This window comes from Euprymna scolopes, chromosome 6, assembly GCF_053919585.1.
Source record: "Euprymna scolopes isolate OS-2025 chromosome 6, ASM5391958v1, whole genome shotgun sequence".
NCBI lineage: Eukaryota > Metazoa > Mollusca > Cephalopoda > Sepiida > Sepiolidae > Euprymna > Euprymna scolopes.
The window spans coordinates 28,085,483-28,101,097 of record NC_136487.1 but is presented as its reverse complement, the minus strand read 5'-3'; the positions used below and the strand labels follow the sequence as shown (position 1 = coordinate 28,101,097).

Here is a 15,615-nt window from a genome sequence, read left to right as displayed (position 1 = left end):
GATTCACTTTTTTCCTTAGTGAAAAAAACCCGACATTTATTTAAATATATTTACTTACAAGTCTTTTCCTGCCTCCCTTAGCCACCGTGCGTAACACGTCTATCTCTGTCCTTCTCTGACGTAGTCCTCACATACCTTTCAAATAACACACTTCTTTGGCGTGATTCCCGGTCTGCGCACATGTTCTTCTTTTTTATAATATTTTTCCTTCTGTTACTGTGACGCCATCTCGCACCGGCTTGGTCATTTGCATACAGCTGCCATACGTGCGTCTGCGCTCAGTTACAATAATATTCAGTTCATACTTGTTTCATAGAATTCATGTTTAGCTGAGTAATATTGCATTACTATTCTTTCTGTTTCATTTTACTTTAATAGACGTTTTCAGAATTCAAAGATTCCCTTCATGTGGCTAACACGTGATCTATACATAAGACATATAGACAATCGTGTGTTCAACTAAGTTTCTACTTTGCCTTTCAAATGCTGAGTTAGTAAAGAGGTGAAGAACATTAATGTTTCTATCATTAATTGATCAGGTAGCTGGTTTATAGTATATATGAAAGGCTTTATGTCTGTTTGTCTGTTTGTTTGTCTGTCTGTCTATCTGTCTGTCTCCATATTTTAAAACTACATCTCCTCCAAAACTAAAAGTCGCAGAACGACGCCGGTTAAAATTGTTTTTAAGGGATCAAAAATTGGTCATAATTTAAAAAATAATCGCTATACACTTTGTACATTCATTTTAATTTATTCTTAATTGTAAATTTTTAGCGCAGTAGAAGCGTGCTGGGCCCATAACCTCTAGAAATGTAAGCCATTTTGAGTTACAGAACAGTTTCAGATGGTTCACTGTTACACACAAGTCCTGGGAGGTGACTTGTTTGTAGTAGACAGTTCCACAGAACAAAATATTCTTACCGTGTCGAAACCCGGGAAAGAACATATGAAATTGCTCCAGAAAAGGTTTAATATTTATGAAGCAATTCTGGTTTCTGATTGGTTGGTAGCAGAACGTGAATTAATTTTATTCGTCAGTTCTTAGCAGCATCGTTTATAAATAGAATCGTTCGACTGTGTGGGATCATACCCCATTACAACTTCAAAATATTGCAACAATCAGTTTATATGCGTGTCACGTTGGTACAGTGGTAACGTCACCAGCTTTGAATGCTACAGTTCTGCTTTCGGTTTTCATTCCAACTGATAGCACCTAAATCCATTTTTTTAATTTTGAAATCACGACTCTATATTAATATATATGAAATCTGGACAAATTAAAATATCATACTTAAGCGTATTTTACGACCGGGCAAAGCCAGTTGCCCCCCTCCCGTTAGTAGTATATATTTCTTGTGGTCTCTTGATCTTATCAGATGCCATGACAAAAATTCATCTAGTCAGAGTATCTAACATAGTGGTAACCCTACTTCGATGAGGCATATAAGCCAGTGTGAGGTAGTCATACCGAGCATAACTTATTTGGGTCACAAATGCTGTTATTTTGATTACTTGATTATTTAGTCAGGGTTTACTTGTAGAAAGAAGTAGCTTCATGTTGCCTTGACAAACCCTGTACAGAGAGATCTTAGACACTTCAGGATGTGCAAGAAAATAAGTTTCATTGCTCTTTGAATATACAAGTTTCCATTAGGTTTGCTATGATTCATGTTCTAAAAATCAAAAAATCTGACTTAGAGACAAATGACTGGTCAGAAAATTAGCAATACAGCCATTAGAATTCTTGCACCTAGCATGTGATATCTTGAGTTGCCTGTGCAGTAGTTACGCAGGAGTTTATCTATTCTAACGAGAATTTTAATCAATTCGCGAATAAAAGTGATCCAAACTGGGATACTCTACCAGTTGTTATAATTTAAAAAAGTAATAAGAAGCCCATTCTCATGAAATAGCACACACGATTGTCTTCTCTTATAGCAAAACTAGGAAATCGGTCAATGCGATTGGCTACTTTAAAAACTGAACCGGCGATACAAAAACATATATGTACTTATGTAACCAGCAATGTTTGTCTAATAACGGAATATATATATATATATATATATATATATATATATATATATATATAAAGAAAATCATAAGACAACAGCAACAACAGCTGCAATGATGATAATGATGATGACGACGACGACGACGATGACGACGATGATGATGATGATGATGATGATGATGCGTAACGGAATAACACTCGACTACACTTGAGGTTTGCCAATTATGAGGTGAAAACTTTTATGCTAAGAATGGTTTAATAAATAACCTTTCGCTAACTTTTATGTTATTATTTAGAACACCATTCTTAACATGGATGATGGAAGAGGCTATGTTAACTATTCTGTACTGTCACTTAACAAATTAATATATAAAATTGGGAAAGTAAAACTGTATCAGAAAGTTAAATTTCGAAACTAATGGAGAAGTATATATATATATATATATATATATATATATATATTTGTAGAAATATATTTTCATATAATATATATCAATCTTTATTTAAGAAGCTCAATGTAATTACAGAGCAATATAGAGAATATGTGACAAAAAGTTATATCCAAAATTCATGATGTTGACCATCTTATAATTTATTCCTTTTATTCAGTTGACTTATACAATTCTTGACAGTATTTGGTGGCGCAAAATCAATCACTTAATTATTATATCAATCAGTGAATCTATTATGCCCCTAACGCACCAGATGAAATAGCAACAATCAATCCGCCAAAAGGAATTTAAGTGTGATTTGACATGATTAAAATCCGAAAATTGGAAGAGAAGCTTCAAATACCTTTTATTATTCCATTACGCCATATTGAATTTTTATCAAAGTCATTAAACCCAATTATTCGGACTAACTATTTTAATTAATTTATGAATCTTCTACCAAAACGTTCTATTTAATAATTAGTAAATTTACTAATTCTAATTTGTGTATACATACCTATGAAAATAATATCAAATTAGAAACTATTATACATGTTTGTATATACAAAACCAAACTAAGCTAAAAAAAAAAACAAACAAAAAAAACAAACAAACCCAAAACCTAAAACGATTGATCATTACGGTCGATTATCACAACAAATCAATTGATTTGAATTGAAAACCGTACATAATTCAATTCTGTTAGCTATTATAATCAAGCTTATAATCATTACAATTATAATTTTTAAAATCATACAATTCCAAAACTATACTTATTTTTTGTTAAGTTAAATATTATCTGAAAACTCCTTTATATCGTAATTATAAATAATTAAATTTACTTAATAAAGTGAGGCAGAGTTACCTCCCTTGGAACAAATCTAACGAAATATTAACTTTACTTATATTCGTTTATTTAACCAACGCGTAGACATCCATATTCAACTAATAAGTAATTTTAATATAGTTTTAATCTTTCACTTAATTTTATTCATAAAATTAAAACGATTTATATTATAAATTAAAATATAAAATTAGTTATTTACATTTATTTAAATTTTATTTATTTATTTATGTATTCATTCATATTATTATCAATATCAGCGCCATCATTATTATTTATATTGTAAGAAATATTTTTAATTTTACATTTCACTTTATTGTTAATCATTGTATATATCCTAATTCTGTAATAAGTATGTTTTAGAGTTTTCTACTTTGATAACATGTTATTTTAATTATAATTAAATAAATGTATATTTAAGTTAAAACTAATTATAATTTTAATTCAAGTTAATAAGATTTATAAATATTGTTTAGACCTAAAAATTCTAGACCATATCCCACTCAGGGTTTCCTTATAATTTAACCCCCTTCTCCTATGTACTTTCATTAAATTTTATTTATTTATTTATTTCTATAATTTAACTATTAATTCCGAAGTGAATTTATAGATGTTAATTTAATGAGTATATATTAAAAATATATAGTTTATCTTAATAGATTTTCAATAGATATATCTTATTATAACACTAACATTGATTTTTACATTCATTCTTACAATTAAAGCATTTAGCTCATACATTTCGAACATTTAAAATCACTTATCAACCAATTAATAATCACTTGTTGCATTATATACATTCTATTTTTAGATCAATATTTGGAGTCTGATTACTATAAATACTTTTTAATATTATGATTATTACCATTTAGTTTTTCTAATCCATAAATTACCTTACTTAACAAACTCAACTTTACCATCTATAAACATTACCATCAAACTAAGTAATAATATATTGATCCATTTCTAATCCATATAATAATTCAATATTTAATTCTTCCTCCACTCTTAATTGTATAATATAGATGTACGCTCTTTTTTATCATGCCCAGTAAAGTAATATATTATGTGTAATATATTAACATACTTATCTTCATTGTTCATATTAAATATTAATTTAGATATATTTTGCCATCCTATATGATATCATTATTTAAATTCATTAGACCTATATAACAAAATTTTATTTACTTTCTTTATTTTCATTAGCTAATTATATTTACATAAACTATTTATGTACATATGGAAACTACTGAAAATTATGCTATTAAGGTAGTTACATATATATATACATATAAATACACACGCATACATATATATACATATATATACACACATACATACACATATACACACATATATATATATATATTCCTAATCTATTTTCCGAATCATGTTTTATTTACGTCCATTGGTTACTTATTACATCTAATTAAACCACTTATAAATTACTATTATAGAATTTAATACTATTTAATATTATATCCTAATATGATATTTTCAACTTAATTTAATTACATTTTAGTCTCAATAAATCAAAATTAACTTTACTTGCGTAAGTACATCAATTCAATTTCAATTTAATAATTTTACTAATCAGGTTTTAATCACGATAATACATATTTTGATTTATGTACACAGTTTTGAATTACTTCCTGTCGTTTGTTAAGAAGGTTTTCTTTAAATATTATCATATGATACGATTCGAGAGTGCAAAGGTTACATCAGCCCGAATTGTTTGGTGAATATTTATTGCCACTACCCAATATCGACCATTTCAATTTGTATTCAGTTTTGTTTTTCCTTAATTCCCTTATCCAATTTGCTAATGATGTTGTTTTCTTCTTATTGCTGACATGTGGTATTTTGACGGATGCTATATGATTATTGAATCTTTCTTTACAACTACAACGGTGGCCCTAATATATGTTCTAATTCTGTTATTATTTGTTACATCACATTTATATACTACATTAGAAATAAGACATTTATCTTCTAATGGACATTCGTCAATATTCCTACAATTGCAAAGTAAATTCACTTTAATGTTTTTATTATTTAATAATCTTCCTACATTGCGTCTCTTTGTTTATTTTTGCATTGTTAGAGCTTATAATAGTTTTAACTAAATTAGTCGATGTCGTAAAAGATAATTTAACATTATTCAGGTTTATAATTTTACTTAGACTATTTCCAGTAGGGGAATTTTTATCGATAATTCTTTTGGTAAATTATTTTTTATGTGTGCACTGTAAGGAGAATTAAACTAAACAATTTCTACGTTTATTTTTCTTTTAATTTTATTGCTGTTGTTAATTTGGGACTTACTGATATTGCCTATAAAATTATTTTTGTTACCATTAATATTTTTCCTACTATTTGTATAACTGAAATAAAGGAATAAATTATAAGATGGTCAATATCATGAATTTTGGAATATACCTTTTTGTCATTTATCTTATATATATATATATATTTATCCTATATATATATATATGCATATATATATATATATATATATATATATATATATATATATATATGGTCAGCCTCCGCGACAAGGTATCAAATGCCGAATTATTCACAAAATGCAAAATATCTGGCATTGAATTATATCTTATATATATATATATATATATATATATTTATCCTATATATATATATATGCATATATATATATATATATATATATATATATATATATATATATATATATATATATATATATATATATGTGTGGTCAGCCTCCGCGACAAGGTATCAAATGCCGAATTATTCACAAAATGCAAAATATCTGGCATTGAATTATTCCTTATTCAATCGCAATTGCGGTGGGCTGGTCATGTATTGAGGATGCCTGATGACAGAATTCCAAAGATTGCGATGTACAGTCAATTTGAGGGTGGTAAAAGAATTGTCGGACGTCCTTGGCTTAGGTACAAGGACAAGTTGAAGAGTAACTTGTCTGCAGTGAACATACCATACAGGAGTCTTGAAGATGAGGTGAATGACCGAAAAGGATGGAGATCAAGCTGTTTTGAAGGTCTCCAGCGGTTTCAGTCTGAAAGCTTAAGGCAACTGAAAGAAAACAGAGTAAGAGCAAAACGACTACCAGCCGAACCAATATCTGCAGCATTAAATACACATTCATGTTCTATTTGTGGCCTTGTCTGCAAGTACCTTGCTGGACTAAAAAGTCATCAGAGGCAAAAGCATAAATGAGTTTTAGAAATATGGGTTGTCTGAACCTCATACGTCGAAATCGACGGGAGAGTCCATCATATTCGGGATAAATATTTTCCTGAGGTGTAACAACCAATGAATTCTAATGGGATTCATACAAGAATGCTCAATACTGAACAACGCTGAATTGGGCAAGAGGTATTTTTTGTTTTACATCAGCATTTATATATCGCTACACATTTATGAACATGTTTCCGTTATCCAGTTGCAAATAACTAGAAACCGTAAACTTACTGGTTATGTTTTATATAAAGAATATTACTTGAGAAGGTCTCTAGCTACTTGTAATTGGCTGACCAAAAGATGCTTATGAATATGTAGAACATGAAGATTTAGAGAATATCACTCTTAACTAATTAGCCCCCAACCTTGCGCCATGATTCCTATTTGCGCCTAATTTCTATCTCTGGCCCGACTTTTGTGATTTTTCTTTTCTCTCCTCAGAGCTTCCAAGATCCAACAGAGATATCACGCATTCATGCATCTCTAAAAAAATAAGGTTATATCTTCTTACGTACCTACAGTATATTTTACTTTTCTCTCACCTCATTAAGCTATATGTGATTTGCCTGTGGTACGACTCTCATAGTTGTTGGTACCCTTAAGGATTCTCGTATCCTCTCCACGCCTGCTTCTTATTTATTGAGCCAAGTCTTACCTCCCGCTTGGAGTCGTCACATGCAACTAACTTTTTTTTTTCAAGCACTCAATTCACAGGGTCCATTTTTTTTCGAACGGGGCATCTCTAATGTTTACTCGGCAAGTTACTCTTCTTGCGAAAAAATGTTTATGGACTTTAAAAAAATACAAAAAGCAAATTATTAAAAAAGAAAATCTCTTTTGGCTTATCACATCTGTAAAAACTTCTAAAAAATACCCGTTTACGTAATTGCTATTTTTGCCCCACTCTAAAATTCTAATTTATTCTAGGCCAACCATCTTATCAGTACCATCTTATTGTTCCTAAATCATTTCAATCCTAATGTATATACCTAATAATGACTTTGAATTCCTGTCGCAAAAATACAATAACATTTAAATACATTCAAGACATTTTATAATATATAAAACAAAACCAAAATACGTTACAGTATACATTTAAACTATGATTTTCACAAACAGTTGTCACTTTTCTCAAGAAAAGAAAAAAAAAATTTCTTTAACACAATTAAAGTCCGTTAATCACCGAAAATAAATTGTCCCTCTTTTTCTTTTTTTTCCCCATAAACAAAACAATTAAAACACATAACAGAAAATGCTTTTTCCTGTCTGCTTCTTTTTTTTGACAATATACGTATTTTCGTTCTCTTTCTCATAAAAGTACAGCGACCTTGAATTTTGACAATGTAAACAATTCGTGCAGACAGACATTTCCGTAAAATTTTCAATGACACAATGATCTGCTTTTCTCTGTGTGTGTCTGCGTGTGCACTGCATATTTTCAAAATATATTAAAGCAATGAAAATTATTTATGAGTTGCTTTTGAAAAGGTCACATCAAAACAATTTTTCTTTTGCTGAACTTTTTTGTGTGTGTATAAAATTTTCTCGTCTCGTGTAAAATATCTTAACATAAGCAATCCTTTTTTATAAATGAATTATTCATGGTTTGTTTTGAACCGACCCGTATATATCTTTTTTCGTTCATTACGACTGTTTTCTTTTGCGGTATATCGGCCTTTTTATTTTTTCTTGTATACTTTTTCCATTGTGTGTATGTGTGTGTGCGTTTTTCGTTTTTCTTTTTTTTCTTCATTTCGTCTAGTATTTTTTCCGTGGTTTATTTATAATGGACCCTAAAATGTTGTGTTTTTCCGTGGTTTATTTAATGGACTCTAAACGTTGTGTTTTTTTTTCTTTTTTTTCCATGGTAACCGAAGTTTCCACACCCACCCTTGTATGAGTGGACTGGTACACGAGCACCAAATTAAATGTTATGTTATGCATTAGTTGTTCCTGAGTGTTCATATTAGTGAGATAGAGACAGGGTATATATAAAGAGGGTACATTTTTAATACAGAGACAGGGACATTTTAATAGAGACATGTAATTCAATTCTAATGAGAGAGATATATAAGAGAGATTGAGAGATTGACATTTATACAGCTTTGTCAGGTCTGGGAGTGTTTCCATAAACATTATCTTTCTTTAACACATATATTTTTGAGATGATGATTCTCAGTCTTTTATCATAATGAATGGACATTCATTATTTCTTGATACTGAGAGGGAGGCACATTCTTAAGATGATAGAGACACACTCTTAGATGAGTTTATAACAAAGTTCTTATAATACAAATTCACAATACCTTTGTTGTTGAATGACATAACACGAAGACAACATTTAAAATTATGATGATGTTCGTTTATTCCATTCGACCGGTCAATGGCTTCGTAATTCAAAAGTTTCTACATTATTTCCTTCTTCTAACCTTCGCTTCCAAGGCGGATGTCAGCTCTGTCTGTCCGATCCCGTCCCGGCACTGACTTCTCTCTGACTGACTGACTGACTACCCTCTTGTTTGTCTCCTAAAGCTCTAACTATATTGAGAACTCATCTCTTACTCATGATGTCATTACATGAACAAACAACGTGCATATCGATCCCGTGGCCTGACATGCCCCACGTTGTCTAAAACATGCCCAAAACATGTGCATCGACCACACATGCTTGCAAAGAAGAATTCTCTAACATAATTTTCGACTAACCTATTTTACAATAATGTTTAACATTTCCTATTGTTCGGATCTAGATAATCTCAATTTTAATTTAATTTAATTTCATTAATAAAATTGCATCATCAAATTCCTTTTTCAATAACATTACTAACAACGAATTCCTTTTCAATAACATATCTGTATTTTTTATTTTAAAGTTATGATCGAAATTCTTAATTCAAAACCTAGCTTCCCAGGTTCGAATTCGCGGACTATCCTATCTCATTTTTACTCACTTACAAGAACAGGAGTGGCTGAATCTAGCGAGATTAGAAATCGCTAGATTCAGCCACTCTCATGAGTCGTAGACAACGAAGCACGTGTCAATGGATAATTATATTTTAAAAATAATATATATATAACGCTCCCCATGTGGGGGTACCAAATTAGTTAAAGGGAAAATTATTCCCAACTTACATTTAAGTTTTATGCAAAAATGCATTTTCGTAAATAATTGAATTCATTCAAAACGTATCGCAAAACAAAAACAAATAACACACACACATACATAGACACACACACACATATATATAGCGAGAGAGGGATATATATATAAATACGTATATATATACACACACATATATAAGTGGAGAGAGAGAGAGAGCTAGAGAGGGGGTAGACACAGACAGAATGAGAGGGAGGGACAGATAGAGATAGAGAGATACAGAGAGAGAGAGAGAGAGAGAGAGAGAGAGAGAGAGAGAGAGAGAGGGAGAGAGAGATCAGCCACGTTACACTTTTATTTGAGCCACTTATTCATTCACGCGTGGCTAATTCGATAAATGTGTTTACTTCCCCCCTCTTTTTACACTTACTGTTTCACGTTCGAGCTTTGGCACTGCCGATAATTTTTTGTTTGTTTGCTTGACACGGTACTCTTTGCACTTTTCGATAGGGAGGTGCTTATTTTTATTTTATTTTATTTTTTTAAAACTTTTTGCGAACTGCGGGCATTTATAATCCCACGTAGGTCACAAACCAAAATACAATTGTAGTTTACTTTTATGCATATATGAAAGATAACTGAGTGTAATATAGATACTTTTAATTATGTTTAAACGTAAATACGTTACAAACCTAATTAATTTGCTGTGAAATATATTTCTGTCAAAAAATACATAAAATGACCAACCACTCTCCTACTCACAAAAGAGGGTGTTTATTCCGAAAGCCGTTCTTAACATATGAAAGCTGGTGGTGTCAATTTTGAAAGCCGCTCTAAACATGAAGAGGTTGCTGTTTGGGCTACAAGAACAAGAACAAGGAGTACTTTTATTTTTTGCGCGGGTGTGGGGGGCATACTAACAGCGGACAACGTCGGTTAACGGTCCTGCTAGTTAATTTTAAAATTGTATATATTTTGAATATATCATATATCTATACTGCTATTAATTTGTTTTTTCTGTGTATTGATATTCATATTACCCCCCACCCCTATTTTTTACATATGGGGTCACCACTTATCAAGGCCCAGAAGCCACCCGGGGATAAGGATTATTGTGTGTACAGTAATCAATAGGGTAGTGTTGTAGTATTCGTTAATATTGGAGATTTGATAAAGTGTCATTACTTAAGGGGGTGGTTCATCAGGAATTTGTTTATGTTGGACTTGAAGACATCCAAGTTGAAATCAGGAGGGAAAAAGGCAAGAGGTAGATGTTCTACATGATTTATACTTGCATAATATTTGTGTAAAAATGTTTATAGTAAACACAAACCTCCTTCTATATATATATTTTTTTTTGTATGCATGTATATATATTTGTTTAAAAAAATTTTGCCTACAAAACTCATCCGTCAGTTTTTGGTCTACAGACATGAAACTTAAGATATAGGGTATTCGATCCCATGCGAAACTTTATATTTGCGGTTTAGCCGGGGAAAATCAGGGCACAAGTGTGAAAATTAAAGAAATGAAATTTACCAGGTGAAGGTCGAACGACGGCATTACGACTATGCATGCGTAACTTACTAGATATTGGTTCATGTTTTACATTTTAGCCCTGCAGCAAACATGCCTACATAACTCAGGCACTAACGTCAAAGGAAAAAGTAAATCGTAAGTTAAACGTTTTGGTTTCGATTCCCGGTGGTGGCACATGAGTCTTTTTTATTTTATCATTTTTTATTTTATCATTACTATATATTGGGTCCAATATAATATAATAAAATATACGAAATCTGCATTAATAAAAATATCATATTTAAGCGTATTTTACGACCGGGCAATGCAGAGCGGCCTGCTAGTAGTATATGAAAACATATACTTAAGGACGTATTTTTAAATTGACTGAAACTAAAAACGCGATGACTGTTAACAAAAATTCCATATGGCTATTTAGGATAAAGTTCTTGTTTCTTTTTATTGACTGATTTCTATGTAGAGGTATGTAAAAGGGCTTTTTGGTGCATTTGTTTTTTTATTATTTTAGTCGAGGATCTTCCAAAAGCTAATGAGTTGCATAATTGACCGATCCTGATAATTACATGTTTACTTCTGTTTTTTTTTTTGTGAGAAACAGTTTACAAGTTACTGTGAATTGTTCTGAATTTCAGTAAAAAAAAAAAAAAATGAATAGAGATTTGGCGTTTAGAATTTAACATATAATTAATTCATATTATTTGCAATGTGAAAAAATAGTGACTGCTGAAGACAAGAGGTATTTATTGTCCACGCAGCGGAATTAGGAAGTAGATACCAGATTCACACACATACACACATTTTTATTTGACAAAGGAGTCACCACTTATCAAGGCCCAGAGGCCACTCGATGATAAGGATTAATAAGTGTACAGTGGTCAATGGGACAATGTCATAGTAATTGTTAGTAGTGGACATTTGGTAAACTGGACCACCTAAGGGGAACGGCTCATCAAGAACTTGTATAATATATTAGAAAAATAGATTAATAGAAAGTAAATATAGTTGTTCACTGTGGCGACGATGCAACGGGCAAATAGAAAAATATGTTTCGTAGCGCCAGCACAATGAAAACTACATAATAAAAAACTAAAACAAGATCCCTTCATTGTTTTGCAACGTATAAAGTAATATAACAAAGCTTACCAGATGCTACACCGCACATCGCCCGTAGAGCTGTATAAACTAAGCAAGTCTCAACGGTTACTATGGTGATCTGGAAAATTAACGCCAAGCCCATAGCGATAAACATGATTGGTCGTCGTCCAAGGATATCAGCCATGATTCCCCCAATGAGAGCGCCAAGAACCAACGCGACGAGAAACACGGTGAGGCCATCATCATTCGACATCATTTCTTGGCAGCGGACGTTGTACTGAAGAATAAAAAAACAAATAGCACAATTAGTAGTCACATCTTAAAAATAAGTATGGTGTATATAAGCATGTGGAATGGTCCTTGGCCTTGTAGGACCATTTACACAACGATAGCGTATTTGGGTGTTGCGAAGAACCACCCCGACACTTAATATAACTTGTTTTAGCGAAGGAAAAAAACAGAAGATATATACGAACTTGAATATGAAAATAGAAATAAAGGAAACATTGAATGAATAGAAGGGTCACCAGTTAGTAAGTGCTAATTAAACATAAACAAAGTTTTGTGAATGAAAAATTTACAAAAACGACATTTTATAACAGAATATTTTTTATATCTAAAATTTTATAAGAATATAAGTTATTTTATAAGCATATACTTTATTTTCAATAAGTGTTCATTTACACAAATTCACGTTCGGCAAAGAAAGTTGAGTTAGTAGTCACAAGGCTGAGAAATGTATAAATTAATATGCTTATAATGTGAATATGTATAAGAAATATAAGTATGCTAGTATTTGGCCGCGTGACATTGTGTATGTATGTTGGTTTACCTTTTTATTAGCGCCATTATAGATGTAAGTAGCAGTGTAACGTTACCCACGTTTACACACGAAACCCACACGTTGTATGAATAGTACGTCGCAAAGGAGTTGCAGCAGTTCGTATCTGTTCGTTTGATTCTGGATAGTGTGTAAGAATGTATGCGCGATATGAAGAAAGCTTGTATGTGAATCATTGAAGATTTCTTTTTCGACTTTCCTCCTGTGGCCAGAAGCACGGAGTTTTGAGCGTACGTTCTTGCGTTCTACAATATGGCAGGTCAGCGAAGACTTTTTCTCTAGTTTTTGGTTGTTTGTTTCCCCGCTTATTACTTTGACAGAGACTTGTTACTTTGGGGGTTTGAAACGATTTTCATTAGATGAAAATACTTTAAACTAACGCGTTCCTGTGAAATCTAACTTGCCTTTAGAAATGAAATAGAAAGCGAATCCAAACGAAGCGGGAAAAGAAAAAAGATATAATTTAGAACCATTGGCTTTTAAGCGTTTGTTGGAATTGTTTCGCGATTCGGCCACTACAAACATTTGCTTATGAAAATCAGAGTTTTCTGATGTCAAATAGAATATTAGATATTCAACTTTATCGTTTTAGTTGACCACATGTAGAGAATATAATTATTCGCTGCTCACGTGACAACCTTGTTTGCGCGTATTATGGCTGCAAATATAAATCTGTGTCAGACAAAAGAAGTGATGCTTATTTACCTCCCTCGACGGGAAGATTTTTTTTTAATTACATTTTTACGCCAAACAAGGCACAGTGCCATTTTGATGTAAGGGACATAAGTTGCAGGGATACAATGTAGGGTGTTGAGCAGCAAGATGTCTGTTTACATTAAACTTGAACTTCTGCATGTCAGCACAGTTGGGGAAGCAGGAACCCGGAAAGGAATTCCAAGTATAGCAGTTCTGGGGAAGAAATTTTTAGAATAGAAGGCTTTCTTGCATCTACGGATCTCTACTGTGTAGGGGTGGGATTTTGCTGCTAGTCGAGTTTGACGGGGGTATTTTGACAAAAATGCACGTGTTTTTTAATCGAAAGATGGATAGGAAAACAGGGTCTGTGTGTTCAGAGCCGGGCGTTAAAGAAAACTGGAAATCTCATTTTTGATTTCGACTACGGTCTAGGTAATGCCCAATTCCTATATCTTTCAGTAATTTTACAATAAAATTTTACAAAGAATATTGACAAAATTATATTATAGATGTGACACAAGGTCAATGGTAGATGGGGTGGGATGAGGATCATGTATTATCCTTCATTGTTTGTTAGCTCAAATTAATTCTAGTCCCCACAATACCGCATTTGCTTCATAGCCAATCCTTCTTAACATTATAGCCGGTATTTAGACGTGTTTTTTATTTACAAAAAGTGTAAATATGAACAATTTCATTGGTTATGGACAGGGCTTACTCATTGGTTCGCGACTACGGCGGTTTTTCGTGTTAGGAAAAATTATCCCTAAGGAAGATAACGCTGGTGCCTATAATAAATATTGATGGTTAAAATACCCGATAATGTTTCTCAATCTTCCGTAACAATTAACAGGATTTTATAGTTTTTTTTATAGCATTGTTTATAACGCGTAAAAATGCAATGCTTATTTTCCTAACAGCTTTAGCTAGTTTAATACACTGGCAATAGGATAGCATTTCAAATATAGGTTTACATAATTAACGCTAAGGCATAGATAATGGGTGTCACAAGGATAAAAATGTCAGACGATGAAATGAATGAAAAAGTAAGCCCAGAAATTGATAATATGAGTATATTTCATTGTCATTAGTATTAGATTAGAAATAATATTCAGGAGAGCAAAAGAAACGTAAAAGTTATAATTTATTAGCACCACCTGTGAGGAAAATGGTGGCTATAAATTGAATACTGATGCAGACTCAACAGATTTTATTGACGGCCTAACACATCATATCATATCGTATGTATAAACTCATATTTATAACAATAACTGACTAGCAAAACCCGTGGAAATTCCACGGTATTTGAAAATTTTTAAAACACATTATAAATAAAATGGATAAAAAATAAAATAAAACAAATAACGACGAATTTAAAACAATATTAGCAATTCTTTTAATCTTTTAAAACTAAAAAAAATTGAATTAAAAAATTAAAATTTTTTCAATGAAAATTTAACGCACAATATATTGTTTTGTTTTGCCTATTTCTGAATAATTTGTTTGTATATAAATTATAAATGTGTTATAAAAGATGTATATAACTATAAATGTTATAAAAGATGTATATAATTATAAATGTGTTATAAAAGATGTATAAAATTATAAATGTGTTATAAAAGATGTATAAAATTATAAATGTGTTATAAAAGATGTATAAAATTATAAATGTTATAAAAGATATATAAAATTATAAATGTGTTATAAAAGATGTATATAATTATAAATGTGTTATAAAAGATGTATAAAATTATAAATGTGTTATAAAAGATGTATAAAATTATAAATGTTATAAAATATGTATATAATTAT

General features: G+C 31.2%; 1 protein-coding gene across 1 annotated transcript in view; it reads right to left on the bottom strand.

The window, feature by feature from the left end:
- Positions 1-15,615, bottom strand: part of LOC145277587 (organic cation transporter protein-like) — an 829,203-nt gene that overhangs the window by 56,522 nt on the left and 757,066 nt on the right. The window contains exon 5 of the mRNA XM_080129098.1: positions 12,315-12,543. Coding sequence (XP_079985224.1) covers positions 12,315-12,543 — 229 coding nt within the window. The remainder of the gene's footprint in view (positions 1-12,314; positions 12,544-15,615) is intronic.